Genomic DNA, 16,866 nt, shown 5'->3' on the forward strand with positions numbered 1-16,866 from the left:
ATATATATATATATATACGTATATATTTGTGTGTGTGTGTGAGAGAGTGTGTGAGAGAGAGAGAGAGAGAGAGAGAGAGAGAGAGAGAGAGAGAGAGAGAGAGAGAGAGAGAGAGAGGTCAGGTGACAACCATGTGGACGAAGACAAGGATATGTTTGGCCAGGCCAGTCAGGCAACACCCAGGACGCGGTGCTGGTGGCCCCGCACGAGCGAATGTCTTGCAAATGAATGGGAGGCAGAGGCGGCCGGGGTTGGGAGACTGTTAGCTGCGGCCACCACCACTGAGCCCTGCCAGGCTTAACATGAAACTCAGAAACTTGGCGCCTCACAGAAGGTCTAGAAAAGAGTAAGAGGAGCCCAAAAATGATTGGAGAGAAAAGTATTCCTATGACGAGGAGAACTGAGAGCAAGCATAATAATAGAACTGGACCAAAGCAATGAGCACAGTGCGTAGCTGAGGGTAACGGGAATAGGCGTACCTAACATCACCAAATGAACATAAGAACATAATAACGTAAGGAGTCTCACACAGCTCTTCTGGACAGAGTGGAGTCTAAGGCTCTTCGTCTCATCAGCTCTCCTCCTCCTACTGATAGCCTTCTACCTCTTAAATTCCGCCGCGATGTTGCCTCTCTTCCTATCTTCTATCGATATTTCCACGCTGACTGCTCTTCTGAACTTGCTAACTGCATGCCTCCCTCCCTCCCGCGGCCCCGCTGCACACGACTTTCTACTCATGCTCATCCCTATACTGTCCAAACCCCTTACGCAAGAGTTAACCAGCATCTTCACTCTTTCATCCCTCACGCTGGTAAACTCTGGAACAACCTTCCTTCATCTGTATTTCCTCCTGCCTACGACTTGAACTCTTTCAAGAGGAGGGTATCAGGACACCTCTCCTCCCGAAATTGATCTTTCTTTCGGCCACCTCTTTTAATTCTTTTTTGGGAGCAGCGAGTAGCGGGCTTTTTTTATTATTGTTTTCTTTTTTTGTGCCCTTGAGCTGCCTCCTTTGTTGTAAAAAAAAAAAAATGAGGCCGGTTGACCTATACAAGGCAGTTCCTGTACACTCAACCCCACCTTACCTCACCATCCATGGCTTTATCTAACCCCTTCTTGAATGTATCTATGGTATTGGCACCCACAACATGGCTCCCAAGCCTGTTCCATTCATCTACCACTCTATTGGTGAACCAATTCTTGCCTATGTCTTTGTTGAATCTGAATTTGTCTAACTTAAAACCATTGCTACACGTCCATACCTGGCTCTTTTATTATCAAAATCTTATTTATATCCCCTTTATTAAAGCCCTTCATCCATTTATAGACTTCGATCAAGTCTCCTCGCAACCTTCGCCTTTCTAGAGAGTGCAGATTTAAATGCTTCAGCCTGTCTTCATAAAACAAATTTCTCACCCCCTGAATCATCTTTGTCATCCTCCTCTGTACAGATTCTAACATATTGATATCCATTCTATAGTAGGGGGACCAGAACTGAACTGCATAATTATTGAGATGAGGTCTAACTAGTGCTAAGTAAAGTTTGAGGATGACTTCAGCGCTTCTATTGCTTACGCTCCTTGAGATGAAGCCAAGTACTTTGTTTGCCCGATTTTTAGCCTAAATGCATTGAGCCCTAGGACGGAGGTCAGCGTTCACTAGGACTCCTAAGTCTTTCTCACGCCCAGACCTGCTTAGAGGAGTGTCATTTAAGGAGTAATTATGTGAGGGGTTATTCCTACCTACACTCAGAATGCTACACTTCCCGACGTGTAATTCCATCTGCCACTTCCCCGACCAATCATATAGTCTGTCAACCTCATGGAGGTAGGATTGGTGGAGTCGACATCAGGCCTAAAAAGTGTAGCCGCCGAAATGTCATATTTCCGTCTACACCATGGCCGCACGGTTGGGGACACCCATGGATCACCTGCCAGGTGTCAGGTGTTGTCAGGTCAGGCTCCCCCCTTAATGGGCTCGGCCAGACTCGCCCCACCTCGATTTCCGCAAGGCGAGAGGCCTGCGAGGCGTTGATTTACGCAGCTGTATGGATTGATCGTATTAGACTCATTTATAATTCAGATAAAGCTGTCGCTAAGTCCTATTTAGAGGTGAGGTCATGGAGGTGAGGCTTTCCAGTGTCAGGTGTTGTTAAGTTTTACCAAAAAATATCTTAGTAAAATAAAAGGTATTTATGAAATATATACCGCATCAATAAATGAACGGTAATAAAAAACACAACCATCATGATGGATGAGACGGGGTCTGGAGGTAGTGGCCGCCAGGGACCCTGGTGGCCGTGAGCCATGGCCATGAGCTCTCACCCGGGCTGGGTATCCTCCATCTGGCCGCAAATTTGACAGTTCGTGGGCTTCATGCTTCACCTGAATGAATGGGATTAGCGGGCCGTGTCGACTCCATCCCCTCTACCACCATGGTCAAGCTCATCCTGGAGAACGCTAGCGTCCCTGTCTGATTGGATTACTCTACCGATCTTGGTATCATCTGCGAACTTACTGAGATCACTACTAATTCCTGTGTCCAAGTCATTGATGTAAATAATGAAAAGCAGAGGACCCAGCACCGACCCTTGTGGGACTCCACTCGTAACACTGCCCCATTCAGATGTTTTTATCATTGATTTGCACTCTCTGCTTCCTACCACTAAGCCACGCCCTGATCCAGTTCAAAACTTTCCCATCTACGCCGTGATCCTGTAATTTTAGTAATAGCTAATTAGTAATTACTGTAATTTAGTAATAGCTAATTAGTAATTACTGAAATCTAGATACAATATGTCATAGTTTTCATCTCGGTCAACCACCTCGATTACTTTAGTGTAGAAGGACAACAGGTTAGTAAGGCAAGACCTACCCTTTGTGAACCCATGCTGTGAATCATGAATTAAATTATGCTTTTCTAGATGGTCCCAAATGCTCCCGGCTATAATTGACTCCAACATCTTTCTTACAACTGATGTTAAGCTAATTGGGTGATGATTTGAGGTGGCTGACTTGTCTCCCTTTTTGAAAATCGGCGTCACATTAGCTACGTTCCATCGATTGGGTACATACCCAGAATTTACTGACATCTTAAAGATATCGGTAAGTGGGCCACTGAGGACATCCTTGCACTCTTGCAGAACCCGTGGGAATACTTCGTCTGGGCCCGGCGATTTGTTTTTCTTCAACCTACCAATCTTATCCTGGACTACTTGCCTAGTGATGATCACATCCCTCAACTTGTCGTTCTCTTCGCCCTCGTATACCTGAACCCTCTCCGGAATGGTTGTTAGATTTTCCTGGGTGAAAACTGAGAGGAAATATTCATTCATCATTTGATCATATCTTTTCCATTCTCAACGAGCTCACCCGTGTTTGTTTTGAACGGTCCAATTCTGTCCCTTGTTTTCGTTCTGTACAATTTGAAGAAGCCCTTGGGATCGCTCTTGGCCTCGTTGGCTATCCTAATCTCATAATTTTTTCTTGCTAGGCGGGTGTTCTTCTTCACCGACCTGGCTAGCTCAACATACCTACCCCTGAGGTGGGTTTCTCCGTTCTTTATATTCCTTTAAATTCCTCTCTTCAAACCAATCTCATGCTTGAGTCTGCGAGTCATCCATTTGGGGTCGTTATTTTCCTTCCTACGTGCTTGGTAAGGGATATGCTGTCTCTGACCCTCTGCAATTACTCTAACTAAATTATTGTAGGTCATTTCTACATGGTTCCCCTGTCTTTCCGGTTCCAGACCTGAGATCTGGCCCTCATCCAGCCCTAAGGTTCCCCAATTTACCTCCTCAAGGTGACTTCTGAGCCCCTCATAATCAGCTCTTCTAAAGTCAGGCACCAACACAGGGTTGAGTTCATGGGTCACCGCCCAGTCTAATTTAAACCTAATTTCCTTGTGATCACTTCCACCTAATCCTCCCCCAACATCTAGCTCGCTGATCATATTCTCGTTGTTAGTAAGGACTAAGTCTAAAATGTCGTTACCTCTGGTGGGATCAGTCACTGTCTGCATGAGAAAATTATCTTGTATTACTTTCAGAAAATTCTCAGCATCTAGATCACCCACCACGCCTTCCCAGCCTATATTCCTATAGTTAAAATCCCCCATTATGTAGACATTTTTTCTCCTGCTCGCCCTGCCTACCTCTTGCAGTAATATATCAGTGTCCTGCTTGCTAAGGTTGGGTGGCCTGTAGAGAACCCCTAGAATTAGTTTGAGTTTCACTTTGTCGAGGGACTGATTTGGGGGGGCCATTAAGGTAACGGGCTAAAGAGTAGCTTATCCAGATTTTTTATTTATTTATTTATTAATGATCCACGCGACATCCGAGAGTTCAATCAAAGTATGTGCTTATCTTTGTATTCATTCATACACACACTGGTAATATTTCTGTGAGGCTGATTCACTTCTTAGAGTGAAATTCTATTGTGATTAGCAGTCACAAATTCGTGTCACTAGCAAAAATGAAACTAGTAGTAGTTTTTGGTTATAAAGATTTCTTTCGAAATACAATTATAACTTTACCTCCTTTACCTTAGGAAACGTCCTGAATCCTGGATCGGCTACGGTGATGTTAGGTGCGCCTATTGAACTCCGGCATCTCGTCCAGGAGACCAAGCCCTTACCCACTGACTACAGACCAAGGACAAGGGAAGACTTTTCTTTTATCCTTGCTAAAGACCACCGCGGCCGCCGACATATCGGGCTCGAGTTTGGCTGGTGCAGTCGATCGACTCTTAACTTGAGCCCTGTGGCTTGGCCCGGGGAACCCTCCATTGTGTACACATCTAGCGATGACCTGCTCGCATGGCGATCTGTCTCACTGTTAGTCTGTACGTTATCTATTTATGGAATAAATAAATATATATATATATATATATATATATATATATATATATATATATATATATATATATATATATATATATATATATGTACTGTCTGTCCTCTTTCCTCATCTCCGTGTGGCTGTGACTCGTTTTGGGTCAGCTTCCCCTTCACTGACCGATTCTCTACATCCGCGCCAGGCTTTCAGAAAACAAGTCTTGTGTGCCATACTATAGTCCATCGACTCTTAACTTCAGCCCTGTGGCTTGGCCCGGGGAAACCCCCATTGTTTACACATCTAGTGATGACCTGGGCATGGCGATCTGTCTCACTGTTAGTCTGTACGTTATCTATTTATGGAATATATATATTCATAATACGACTGCGGGAGGGTGTGGGTTATAATTTTTGTGGGCGTGGAGTGTGTGCGGATGGAAGATGCTTTCAGATCACGGGGCGGGGCTGGCAGGATTTTTTAACCTCACAGGTCAGGTAGGGTCAGGTAGTAAGTCGGGCCCGTTGTCACTTGAACACTTTTGGCTGGGCAGGAGGGAGATTCCCACTTCTGAGCCTTTCCCTTGAAGTTCGCTCTGAGCCTGTCACCGCGACCCCCCCCCCCTCCCCCGCATCTCACCCTTCCCTTCCTACACACACCTGCACATCCCAGGAGACAATAGGAGGAGTGTGGATTACGAAGGGGAGGCCCTTTTTTTCTGTCTATGTATTTTCCTTCTTTCTCATTATTTGTCTTTCTGTCTTTCTTTTTCTTTTTCTTCCTCTTATTTTTTTCTCTTTTTCTCTTTTCTAAATCTTTCTATCTTTCCCTTTCTTACTTCCTCTCTTTCTTTTTCTCTTTTTGTCTGTCTCTTTCTGTATATATTTTTCATTAAAAAAATTATCTCATTTTCTTTCTCCTTTCTTTCTTACGTTCTTTCTCTCATTACTTTCTTTTTCTTTTTTTCTATATTTTTTCTTTCTCTTTCTTTCTTTCTTTGTCTCTTCATTTCTTTATAACCTTCTTTCTCGTTCTCTTTTTTTGTTTCTCTACGTTTTTTCTTTCTTTTTATTTCTTCTCTCTTTCTTTTTCCTTTCTTTATCTTTTTATCTTTATTTGTCTTTCTTTCATTCTTTCTCTTTCTTTTTTTCTCTTTTTCTTTTTCTTCTTTTACTTTCTTTTGTTTTCTCTTTCTTTCTTTCTTTCTTTTCTCTTCCTGTCTTTCTTTATTCTTTCTCTTTTTCTTCCTTTTTCTTTCTATCTTTTCCTCTCTTTCTTCCTCTATTTCTTTCTTTTTCTCTTCCTGCCTCTGTCTCTTTCTTTCTGTCTATATTTTTCATTCTAATTCTTTCTTTCTCATTTCTTTTTTTTTCTTTCTTTTTTCTTCCGTTCTTACTTTTTTCGCATTCTCTTTCTGTCTTTTCTATCTTTCTCTCTCTTTCTTCCTCTCTTTCTTTCTTTTTCTCTTTCTCTCTGTGTTTTTTCATTGTAATTCTTTCTTTCTCATTTTCATTTTTTCTTTCTTATTTCTTCCTTTCTTACTTTTTCTCTTTCTCTTTCTTTCCTTCTTTCTTTTCTATCTTTCCCTCTCTTTCTTCCTCTCTTTCTCTTTTTCTCTATCTGTCTGTCTCTTTCTGTCTGTATGTTTTTCATTCTAAATATTTTTTTATCATTTTCTTTCTTTCTCAAAGGAACACGTGCTCTGCTTCTCAGCGTGAGGGGAGCTTGGCGCCGGGCGAGTCAGCACAGTCATACAATCGGTGGCTGCCGCGGCCTATCAAAACGGTCAAAACAAGGGGTACTTTTAGGCACACAATGGCCTCCGCTGCCCGCTGGTGCCTCACGCGGGGTATATAACATGGGCGCGGCGTTTCCAGCCCTGCGGTGCGCCTCACAGCTGCTCACGACACACGCCAATTTTCCTCTCGGCGCCTCCTTCACTTTACCTTAAATTAGTTTCCTTTCTTTGACTTTCTTTGGAATACACCGTCTTCCTCCGCCTTTCCTTTCCTCGGCCGTCGCTTGAGGTGCACCGTCAAAGTCCTGTTCTCTGTCCCTTGCCACCTTTCAACTTTTCTTCATTCTTCAACGAGGATGTCCCTGCCTTCCGTCCTTCTGCTAGTGAGATGCCCTCCCCTCATGCACACATGCACACACTAAATATATATAGTAGGACTGTTGTAAATATTTGAACATGGGACAAATGGTCATAACAATACTTCTGCACCCCACCACACCTTTAATCACCTTCCTTCCAGATGCTGCTGACGGCCACAGCCACGAGGGCCCACGACTGCAGCTTCTCCGTGGACTGTGCCAACCTGTTAGACTCCATGAACACTGTGTGCCGCTCCTACAAGCACCACCCCGGACACAGGAGGACTCGAGGTGTGTGTGTGTGGGTGGGTGGGGGTGGGGGGGAAGGTCCTGTATTTTTTATTTTTTTATTAAAGCAGCGTTATATAAAACTCAACAACACAAAACCTGATGAATTTAGAAGATATCAACATTATTCATTGTTACCATATGAGAGTGACTGCTTTTTACTATTACATAAGTTTTGTATTTTCATTACCAATCTTGTTTTAATATATATAAACGTAAACGATTTTCAAGTCTTATATATTACTTTCAGGGAAGCACTTTTTTTTATTTACAGAAAAGGAGACAGTTCAAGGGAGTGAAAAAAAAAAGCCCACTACTTACTGCTCCTGAATAGAGTATATAGGAGTGGCCAAAAAGAGAGGTCAATTTCGGGAGGAGAGGTGTCCTGATACCCTCCTCTTGAAAGAGTTCAAGTCGTAGGCAGGAGGAAATACAGATGAAGGAAGATTATTCCAGACTTACAAGGCAAACATGGTAATATATAAGAACATACCGTTTCCAGACACTTTTTCAGTAGGAATGATTGGGAACACCTCGTCCGCCCCCTCCTTCACAGCCCCCAGCCCCCCGCAGCAGCCATCGAGGTGTGTGTGTGTGTGTGTGAACGATCTTCATTAGTTTCCATTTATCTTCCAAACTCATGTTATTTTCAAAAGATATTGGTTTTGGAAAAGTGAAAGGGCAAGCATTTAAGTGTGTATTTATGTATGTATTTATGTATTTATGTAAGTATGCATGTAGTCTCTTTTGCATGTTGGATTTATATTAGTTTTTTTCTTCGTATTTATGGTGTTTGATTTCGAATGTGATTAAAATACTGAAAATCCACCTCAATTAACACTCTTGATTTTGTATATGACTCAAGTTAGAAATTCTTAGTGACTCCACGACTTCAATGCTCTGTGACTCCCGATGTGCAGATGTTAGACGAGGAGAATCCGATGCTACCGCCACTGGTCGCCGCCAGGGTCTTCCAGATGAATCGGGTTGGGGGAAGATTCCGCAGGTCTGAGCGCACTGTTGATGTCTACACTCAGTGCTGTGTCGAAAACTGCACGCTGCATGAGGTGGCTGGCTACTGCGAAACCTTCCAGCCAGAGTATCAGTTCCTGGCCACCGGAAATCCTTGCGCATAAACGTCACCTCTCTGTCCACTGCGTCCACCAAAATAAAATGTTAAAGTCAATAGGTCAACAGGAGGTCAACTCAGAAATCCATATAATCAGAAGTTCTTGTGCATAAACGTCACCCATATATTCGACCCAGCCTGAAGAAGTGTCCCCGCTGCTGTGTCCACCAAGATAAATTGTCAGTCATTTGGTCAACAGAAGGTTAAGTCGGCAAACCCATGAAGGAAATCCATAATCAGGAGTTCTTGAGTATAAAAGTCACACAAATGTCCCAGCCTGAAAAAGTATCCCCGCTGCTGCGTCCACCAAGAAAAATTGTTCAAGTCGTTAGGTCATCATTAACTACACCCATGATCAAAAAATCCATATAATCAGGAGTTCTTGTGTATAAACGACATCCATTACGCCCCCTCCCACATCCACCTAACTTTAACTGACTTTCCTGCATTAACAGTCTCAATTTCCTGCTGCCCACGACTTCAGCTCTCATATCAAGACACCTCTTCATCCGAAGTTGACCTCTCTTTTGGCCTCCCATTTTTACTTTCAATATAGGAGCAGTGATTAGCTGGGGTTTTTTTATTCATTTATTTTGCCCTTGAGTTGCTTCCTTTACTGTAAAAATAAAATAATAAAAAGTTGTTCCGAGACGCAGGTCATTTTTGAAATGCGTTGAAATGTTCACTTGTTCAGCGATGCATGAATGAAATTACTTCAAAGACAATTAAAGTGCAAATTAAATGACTGCCTTCCTTTACCTGCTGGAGGTGAGTTGGTTGGGTGAGGCGAGAGACAAAGACTGCACAAAACTATATCATTAATGTACGGTTTATAATTTACCTCTAGAATACTATGTGCAGATCTTCATGGGTCATCACGTCACCCTGTATTACCTCCTGTCGACAACCTTAACCCTTTCAAGAGGAGAGTATCAAGACACCTCTCCACCCGCAGCCGACCTCTCTTCTGGCCTCTCGTTCTTATTCTTTTGTCGGAACAACGTCTAGGGGGCTTTTTTTGTTGTTGCTGGTTCTGTATCTTGCCCTTCAACTGTCTCCCTTGCTATAAAAAGAACACCGATGAAGCAATTTTTGTACCTCGACGACCATCACATGTGACCTGAAATGGCGGTGACGCACATCCGCGCCAGGCTTTTTTTAATTTTTTACAGTAAAGGAAGCAGCTCAAGGGCAAAAAGATAACTGAAAGAAAAAAAAAGAAAAAGCCTGCTAATCACTGCCCCTATAGAAGAGTGTGTAGATGATTCCTGCATGGAATGTAGATCTGTATGAATTATGGAAGCATCCCAGTCACACTGTATAAGGTCTGCCATCATGTGCCTCTACCTGACAGATCGAAAACGACTATATGAATGAAGAAAAAAAATTAAAGGTATGTGTTATTAATTTGATAATACCAAGGCATCTACAATGTTGTTTTCTCATTGAGTAATAACTGTTAGTCTTACTGTAATAACCTCATCGTGTTACACATCATCATTTAATCTTGATTTTAAGGTGAGGTTAGTGAAGAGAAGCAGCATAAATATTAGATACAGGAATTAGTAGTAATGTCAGTAAGTTTGCAGATGATACCAAGATCGGTAGAGTAATTGAGTCGGATCAGGACGCTAGTATTCTCCAGAATGAACTAAACAGATTGTATAACTGGGCGGATAAATGGGAGATGGAGTTCAATGTAGGGAAGTGCAGCATTCTGAGTGTAGGTAGGAACAACCCCTCACATAACTATTGCTTAAATGACACTCCCACAAGCAGGTCTGGGTGCGAGAGGGATTTAGCGGTCTTAGTGAGCTCTGATCTCCGTCCAAGGGCACAATGCATTCAAGCTAGGAATCGAGCAAACAGGGTACTGGGTTTTATTTCAAGGAACGTAAGCAACAGAAGCGCCGAAATCTTCCTCAAACTATATTTAGCATTAGTTAGACCTCATCTTGATTATGCGGTTCAGTTCTGGTCACCTTACTATAGAATGGATATAAAAATGTTAGAATCGGTGCAGAGGAGGATGACTTAGATGATTCAAGGGTTACGAAACTTGCCATACGAGGGAAGACTCAAACAGTTAAATTTGCATTCTCTAGAAAGGCGAAGGGTGCGTGGAGACATGATCGAGGTTTATAAATGGATGAAGGGCTTTAATAAGGGGAATATTCATAAGGTTCTGTTGGTAAGAGAACCGGGTAGGACACGTAGTAATGGGTTTAAACTGGATAAATTCAGATTCAACAGGGACATAGGCAAAAACTGGTTTACTAACAGAGTGGTAGATGAGTGGAACAGGCTGAGCAGTCATGTGGTGAATGCCAATACAATTGTCACATTCAAAAATAAATTAGATAAATTCATGGACAGCGATATTAGGTGGGGTTATATTCACGGGAGCTTACGTTCAAAGGAGCTGCCTTGTACAGGCCTACCGGCCTCTTGCAGACTCCTACGTTCTTAAGTTCTTATGTTCATTTCCAGGCACAGACAGTCTAGTGTATTTCAAAGAGGCCTTCATGGCCGGATGTATTGCTTTCTCCCATTTAGACTTAGAATTCCTTGTTTCATCTTTGTACTAATCTAAAGTATCAGTTTACGCTCAGGCATTTGAAGTGACCTTCATGGTGACAGTTTTCTGCCTCTCTATCAGTCTCCTGATGATGACGTGAGCAACGAGTCCAACGTAAACGAAGAATTCGCAGACGACAAGGACGGAGCAGCCGAGGAAGAGGCCGGTGTAGCCCCCCAGCGTGCCTGCGGACGAAGGAGATGGGCGGGTGAGTACAGAGAGAACCTTTATACAGAGGTGGGCAAATGCGATACTTAGTGCGGTAGTGCGGTACTACCGCATCACAAAAAAGTACCGCACTACCGCACTACCCTTCCTACCCTCCTCCCCTTCCCATTCACTCCCCCATATCCTCCCTACCATTCCTCCCTGGCTAGTGCTACTGCAGCTATCGCACTACCCTTCCTTCCTTCCTTCCTTCCTTCTTTCCCACCACCCACTTCCTCCTCTCTCACATGACACTGATCTCCTCCTCCCCCTTCGCTGTCCCCTCCCTCCTCCCTCAGAAAGTTGCATTCCCTTCCCTCCCCCTCCTCCCCTTCCCGTCAATGGATAGCCAGGATAGGCACTGAAGTTTTTTTTTTTTTTATATTGACTTGTGACTACCACTACCGCAGTACCGCACACCGCGTACCGCACTGGGAAAGAAAAAACAATGTTACCGCACTACCGCAACCGCACTGCTCCGGAAAGAGTACCGCACTACCGCAACCGCACTACTGATTTTTCAGTACCGCGCCCACCTCTTTCTTTATAGTCATCATCAGCTATGGTTAGTCCACTGCAGGATAGAGACCTTACCAACGCTCTCCACCTCTCTCTGATGTCAGTACTCTCCATCTTGTTCCAATTTAGTCTTTCCACTCGGTCTGCTATAACTTCTACAACTCCTTCATGTCACTCTGTTACATCAATCGTCCTTCAGCTATCATTTCTACCCATAATATTTTTAGTAGTATCTAACTCTTTCTTCCATCAAACTTTTTGGTAGTTTGAGATATAAATAATTTAAATGGCGAGCGTCAGGCAGTACTCACATAGAAAGTTCAGGAGATCTTTGCGCCACATTTTGACTGAGGTGTAGCGAAGGTCAGGGTAGAAGGCTGTCATTATGGCGAGGTCACTCCTGTAGATATCATCATTATTATTATTACTATCATCATTAGTATTAGTATTATCATTATTAGTAGTATTAGTATTATTTAGGAGGGCCTCTTACCCGTTCGAGAGATTATAATGGTCCACGAGATTATCGTAGATCTTCGGCGGCACGGGCATGTGGCTCGTGGCGGAGGTGAAGTCGTGGCGCTCACACAGGTGCCCGCAGGAGAGCCGCGCTGCAACACAAGGGAAGGGGTGTTTGTTTCTTTGTTTTGTTATGTGCAGCATAAGGTGTAGCTCAGGGGCGAAGAGAGAGAAAGGCCTTAGCGCAAATACGACACGGGAAATATGTTCTGCAGAGCCATGTGTGATTGTTATTCTGTAACGCCTGCTCGTGAAATAGTATGTGGATAACTGCGAATTTGTCGTAATATGATAAAAGGATACACAGCAGTTCAGTACCAGTTATGGCTACTCTGTACAGCAATACAGCAATAACAAAACAAAATACTTATCGGTGCCGTGTTTGTGTGTTACCTTTGGAGAGGCACGACTCAATAGCTAGCCTGGTCGCGTTACTGACACCGTCAGTCTGGTCAGCAGGCATTTCAGGCTCCAGCCCTCGGTGCAGCAGCCGCCGGCACTCCTCGTTGTCCGCCAGCATGCACGGCATCACCTCGTCTGGGGGAATGCGCCAGAGATAAGTTATACTGATATAAGCAAAAGAGGCGGCGGGTTACCTCAACAGTGCATGTGAGTCAAGTATGGCTTAGTGGTGGTCTTTGAGTGTGCTGGACCGCAGCCTGGGAAGGGAAGGGAAGGGAGCAGAGTGCTCCCCGCCACAGGGGAGGGGGACTGCAACTTACCTCTTGGAAAGCTGAGGGAGTATAAGGTACAGTTGCAAAATTGGTGCAGGCAGGACCTCGTGGCGTAAAGGTCACAATTTGGTTTCGTCTTAATGAAGTTTTGCAGACCCGGCTCGGGCTTCAGGTCAGCGAGCGGCAGACACGGCTGCTCGTACAGGTCCACTATCGTCTTCAGGCCCGTGTCCTGCACCTGCCGGTGGCGGGCCAGAGGATTCTATTACTATAACTGTCACCATCCTGGACAGTATCATCACAGCAGCATCTCAGAAACGGTAGGGTAAACATTAGGTATCATTTGAAACTACAACTAAAGGACAATTTTTGCCCGCTATAAAATTTCAAAAAATGTCATAAGAAAACGGGACACAGAGTGGAGAAAATTATAAGTGACATTTTTTTTTCGAAGACAAAACAAAAAAACAAAACTTTTCTTGCTGGGAAATGTAGATAGGTAAACAAAGTTTCGATGGTATTTTTTTCAAGGCGATTAACTGAAAAATAAAGTCTGTGAAACAAAAAAAAAAGAAAAATACGCTTTGTTTGAGTCTCTACTAAACTTCACCCGAATTTAATGAAATTCACAGAATATCATACCTTTACACCTACAAACAACATACTAAAACTTCAAAGCTATTGGACGAACCGTATGTGCAGGAGGACCCCCCATAGCCGCCCCCCTTAAAGAACGAAGGCAAAGTCCATCACCACCAAAATTCAAACATTAATCCCCCCTCCCCCCAGTGCTGCCCGTGTGGGGGGCCGAGACTGACCACGGTGAGGGTAATGGTGGCGGAGGAGTGGATGCGAGGTTCCAGGATGGAGCCTTTGCCCAGCACCACTTGGGCGGGGTGGGTGTGGTTGCTGATGAGCGTGGCCTGCAGCCCCACCTTGGCCGTGTGGGAGGGGTCCAGGATGCCAGGGTCCAGATCTGCCGCGAGAATCGCAAACATTACAGGACGTAGCGAAGGAGAAAGTCGAGGCGACGGCATTTTAAGACAAGTCTTTAGCCTTTATTTCTGCGACCGATTTTAAGTAGAGATGCAAGAGAAAGTTTTTCGTGTGCCTTTGGGTGCATTTTTTTCATTTATTTAACTATTAAAGACAAATAATCTATTCTGCTTCATTAAATGTGCTGAAAATATATCATCACGCGGTGCACTGGGCCCGTTCACTGTTTTGAGACTTACCTGGCCAGTCGTCCCTTGTAATGTTGAAGTAGAAGGTGAGGCCCATGTGCTCCCCGTCGGAGGGCTGGGCGTCGATGTCGGAGGAAAGGTGCATGAAGCACAGCCCCGTCAGGGTGCGGACCGGCACGAAGGTCTTACAGCACTCCGAGGCGTTGTAGCGCCGGTTCCCGATGTTACACTGCAGCACCATCTCCTCACACCTTACCAGGGACGAGCACAGAGCGTTAGAGGACAGAGGGCCTCGCGCCTTACCATTGTTCCGTTCATTCTTGCTCTCAAGTTTGGCCAGACAGAAACAGAAACGGACACACACAGACAGCTACAAACATACAAACACGGACATAAAAGGAAACAAGAAGCAGACAAACATAAGAAAGTCTGTGCAGTAAGTAACTTGGCCTCACTCGTAGGAGATCGACTCAATGAGCTCCGGGAAGCTCATGCTGCGGTTCTGGAGGTATTCGAGCAGCTCAGCGCGGCTCTTGAGTTCAAACTCTTCCGGATTGGGCCCGTAGTTGTCCTTCGAGATCAAGGTGGAGCCGATGGAGACAATAAGGTAGTGCGTGAGGCCGCTGCTGACGCCCATATCTAAAGAAAATGCTTGGTAGTAGTAGTAGTAGTAGTAGCAGTAGCAGTAGCAGTAGTAGTAGTAGTAGTAGTAGTAGTATCATCACTTACTAATGCTCCTACTACATTTCTTTATCTACTTATCTATTATCAATTTGAAGGATAAATGACAGACTCAGGCCTCACCGTACAAAACTAAGCTCTCGTAACACAGTGATCCTATGCAGAGAACAGAAGAAAAAATAATTTGTCAGAAAGAATTTATCAACTTTAGCTCCAGATGTTCTTTTGTGTTGTTTTGTTTTGACGAAGGGTTGTTTTCTTTATGATACTATCTCTATTCTCTTCAGTGTGACGCAGTAGTTCAACAGCAATAAAAAAGACTTACCAACCTCAGATTAACTACAAGATTAGGCAAAAGTTTAAAAAAAAGGAAATGGAAATATATCTTCGTAACTCATTCTTTAACAGCCTCTCACCGCCATTACTCTTATTCCCCTCCCCATTCTCTCCTTTTCCTTCCTCTCCTCCCGTTCGTTCTTCGCCTCCCAGCCACGCATTCTCATCGTTCTTACCGGTCAGCTTTCGGCGGGAGAAATAGGCACGATTACATATCACAACCGAAGGTAACTGTAGCGCCGAGTCACCCTTGAGCTCCACTGACGTCTGTAAGGAGAGAAAACAAACACGAATCAGTACATAATTTTATTGTGTCGTATTCTTAACCACTTCGGGGCCCAAGAACACACATTTGACAAGGCTTTCGTAGGAATTGTCGGCATTTCCATTAGTAGGTTTATAACCCTGTCTGTTGTTTCAGCCTTCTTCTGTACCATGAACCTAAAACAACACTAACTAGAACCCGATTGAGCTCCTGTTTGGCCTTTGGAAATAGTTGATGTGGAAGGCTGAAGCGTCTGTGAATGCCGACCATGTACTCCTTCAGTCACCCTTCTCTTCCACATGCACTATGAGCCGATTCCACAGTCCGCCATAGTGGCTTTGTATTCGCCCGATCCAAATTATTCAATCTTATACACAAGAGGAGGGTATCAGGACACCCCTCCTCCCGAAATTGACCCCTCTTTCGGCCACCTCTTTGGATTCTTTTTAGGAGCAGCGAGTAGCGGGCTTTTTTTTATCTCCGCCAACGAAGTTGGGAGGAGGTTATATTTTCGGTCCGGTCAGTATGTTTATTTATTTATTTATTTATTTATTTATTTGTTCGTGTACAGTCTCCTGTGCACAATTTTGTGGATATCTCAACCATTTTTTCAGGGAAGCTTCGTGTCCATCCAAAATAGAACCCATTATTTTTTTTTTAGGTCAAAGGGCAAAGGTCAAGATCAAGGTCGCACAAAACGTCAGATTGGCTATAACTTCGGCTCTCTTCATTGTAGAGACTTCAGACTTGGTTCATATTTTAGCTCACGGAAAGACGCACCTTGCATGTCCTTAACCTTGACCTTTTACCTTGACCTCGAAAAGTTCGCCCAAGGTGAAAGTTTGCAAAAAAATAGAATTTCATCAAATTTCGAAACAAATGCTTTCATATGATGCGTGTCCATCCAGAATAGTACCCATTATTTTTTTTATGTAAAAGGTCAAAGGTCAAGGTCAAGGTCGCACAAAATTTCAGAATGGCCATAACTTCGGCTATCTTCATCGTAGAGACTTCAGACTTGGTTCATATTTTAGCTCATTGAAAGACGCACCTTGAATGGCCTTGACCTTGACCTCGAAAAGTTCGTCCAGAGTCAAAGTTTCCAAAAAATAGAATTTCATCAAATTTCGAAACAAATGCTTCCATATGATGCACCTTGCATGGCCTTGATCTTGACCTTTGACTTTGACCTCGAAAAGTTGGCCCAAGGTCAAAGTTTTAAAAAAATAGAATTTCATCAAATTTCGAAACAAATGCTTCCATATGATGCATAGGATCACAGATGATGCCCATATCAATTTCCAGGACGATCTTTGGCGGAGATGTGCACTCTCCGAGCGCTATGCGTCTAGTTTTATAATTGTTTCCTTTTTTGTGCCCTTGAGCTGTCTCCTCTGTTGTAAAAAAAATATATATATGACATTAGACCGCATTTTTAAACGTATCGGCGCCTCAGTCCGCCTGTTTAGAAATCCTCTGTTAAAAGTTGCTGGGATTTTGATGGACTGTTTTGTGATCCCAGTGATAGTTTTACACGGCTTCTGCATCTTGAACGGGA

The 16,866-nt window shown here is 43.8% G+C and overlaps 3 protein-coding genes and 1 pseudogene across 7 annotated transcripts in view; 3 read left to right on the plus strand and 1 right to left on the minus strand.

The window, feature by feature from the left end:
* Positions 1-9,087, plus strand: part of LOC126996938 (uncharacterized) — a 26,692-nt gene extending 17,605 nt beyond the window's left edge. The window contains exon 5 of the transcript XR_007751760.1: positions 8,406-9,087. The gene's annotated coding sequence lies outside the window, so the exon portion shown is untranslated. The remainder of the gene's footprint in view (positions 1-8,405) is intronic.
* LOC126996934 (phospholipase D2-like) overlaps positions 1-16,866 on the plus strand; it is an 87,103-nt gene that overhangs the window by 14,394 nt on the left and 55,843 nt on the right. Inside the window, exon 1 of one of the 2 annotated variants that reach the window (XM_050857877.1) lies at positions 11,006-11,131. The exons of the other annotated variant lie outside the window; for it this stretch is intronic. The gene's annotated coding sequence lies outside the window, so the exon portion shown is untranslated. Of the gene's footprint in view, positions 1-11,005; positions 11,132-16,866 lie in introns of those variants that run through there. 2 annotated transcript variants of the gene reach the window in all.
* On the plus strand, positions 6,692-8,499 carry LOC126996940 (uncharacterized; annotated as a pseudogene).
* The window catches only part of LOC126996936 (uncharacterized), a 31,520-nt gene continuing 24,387 nt past the window's right edge, over positions 9,734-16,866 (minus strand). For all 4 annotated transcript variants that reach the window (XM_050857880.1, XM_050857881.1, XM_050857883.1 and 1 more), the window contains 9 exons: positions 15,220-15,310; positions 14,482-14,665; positions 14,078-14,277; positions 13,661-13,818; positions 12,891-13,080; positions 12,562-12,705; positions 12,143-12,260; positions 11,961-12,049; positions 9,734-11,108 (listed from right to left, as the gene is read on the minus strand). In XM_050857880.1, the coding sequence (XP_050713837.1) occupies positions 10,954-11,108; positions 11,961-12,049; positions 12,143-12,260; positions 12,562-12,705; positions 12,891-13,080; positions 13,661-13,818; positions 14,078-14,277; positions 14,482-14,665; positions 15,220-15,310 (1,329 nt within the window). In that variant the 3' untranslated portion in view covers positions 9,734-10,953. The remainder of the gene's footprint in view (positions 11,109-11,960; positions 12,050-12,142; positions 12,261-12,561; positions 12,706-12,890; positions 13,081-13,660; positions 13,819-14,077; positions 14,278-14,481; positions 14,666-15,219; positions 15,311-16,866) is intronic.

This window comes from Eriocheir sinensis, chromosome 11 (genome assembly GCF_024679095.1).
Source record: "Eriocheir sinensis breed Jianghai 21 chromosome 11, ASM2467909v1, whole genome shotgun sequence".
NCBI classification, from domain to species: domain Eukaryota; kingdom Metazoa; phylum Arthropoda; class Malacostraca; order Decapoda; family Varunidae; genus Eriocheir; species Eriocheir sinensis.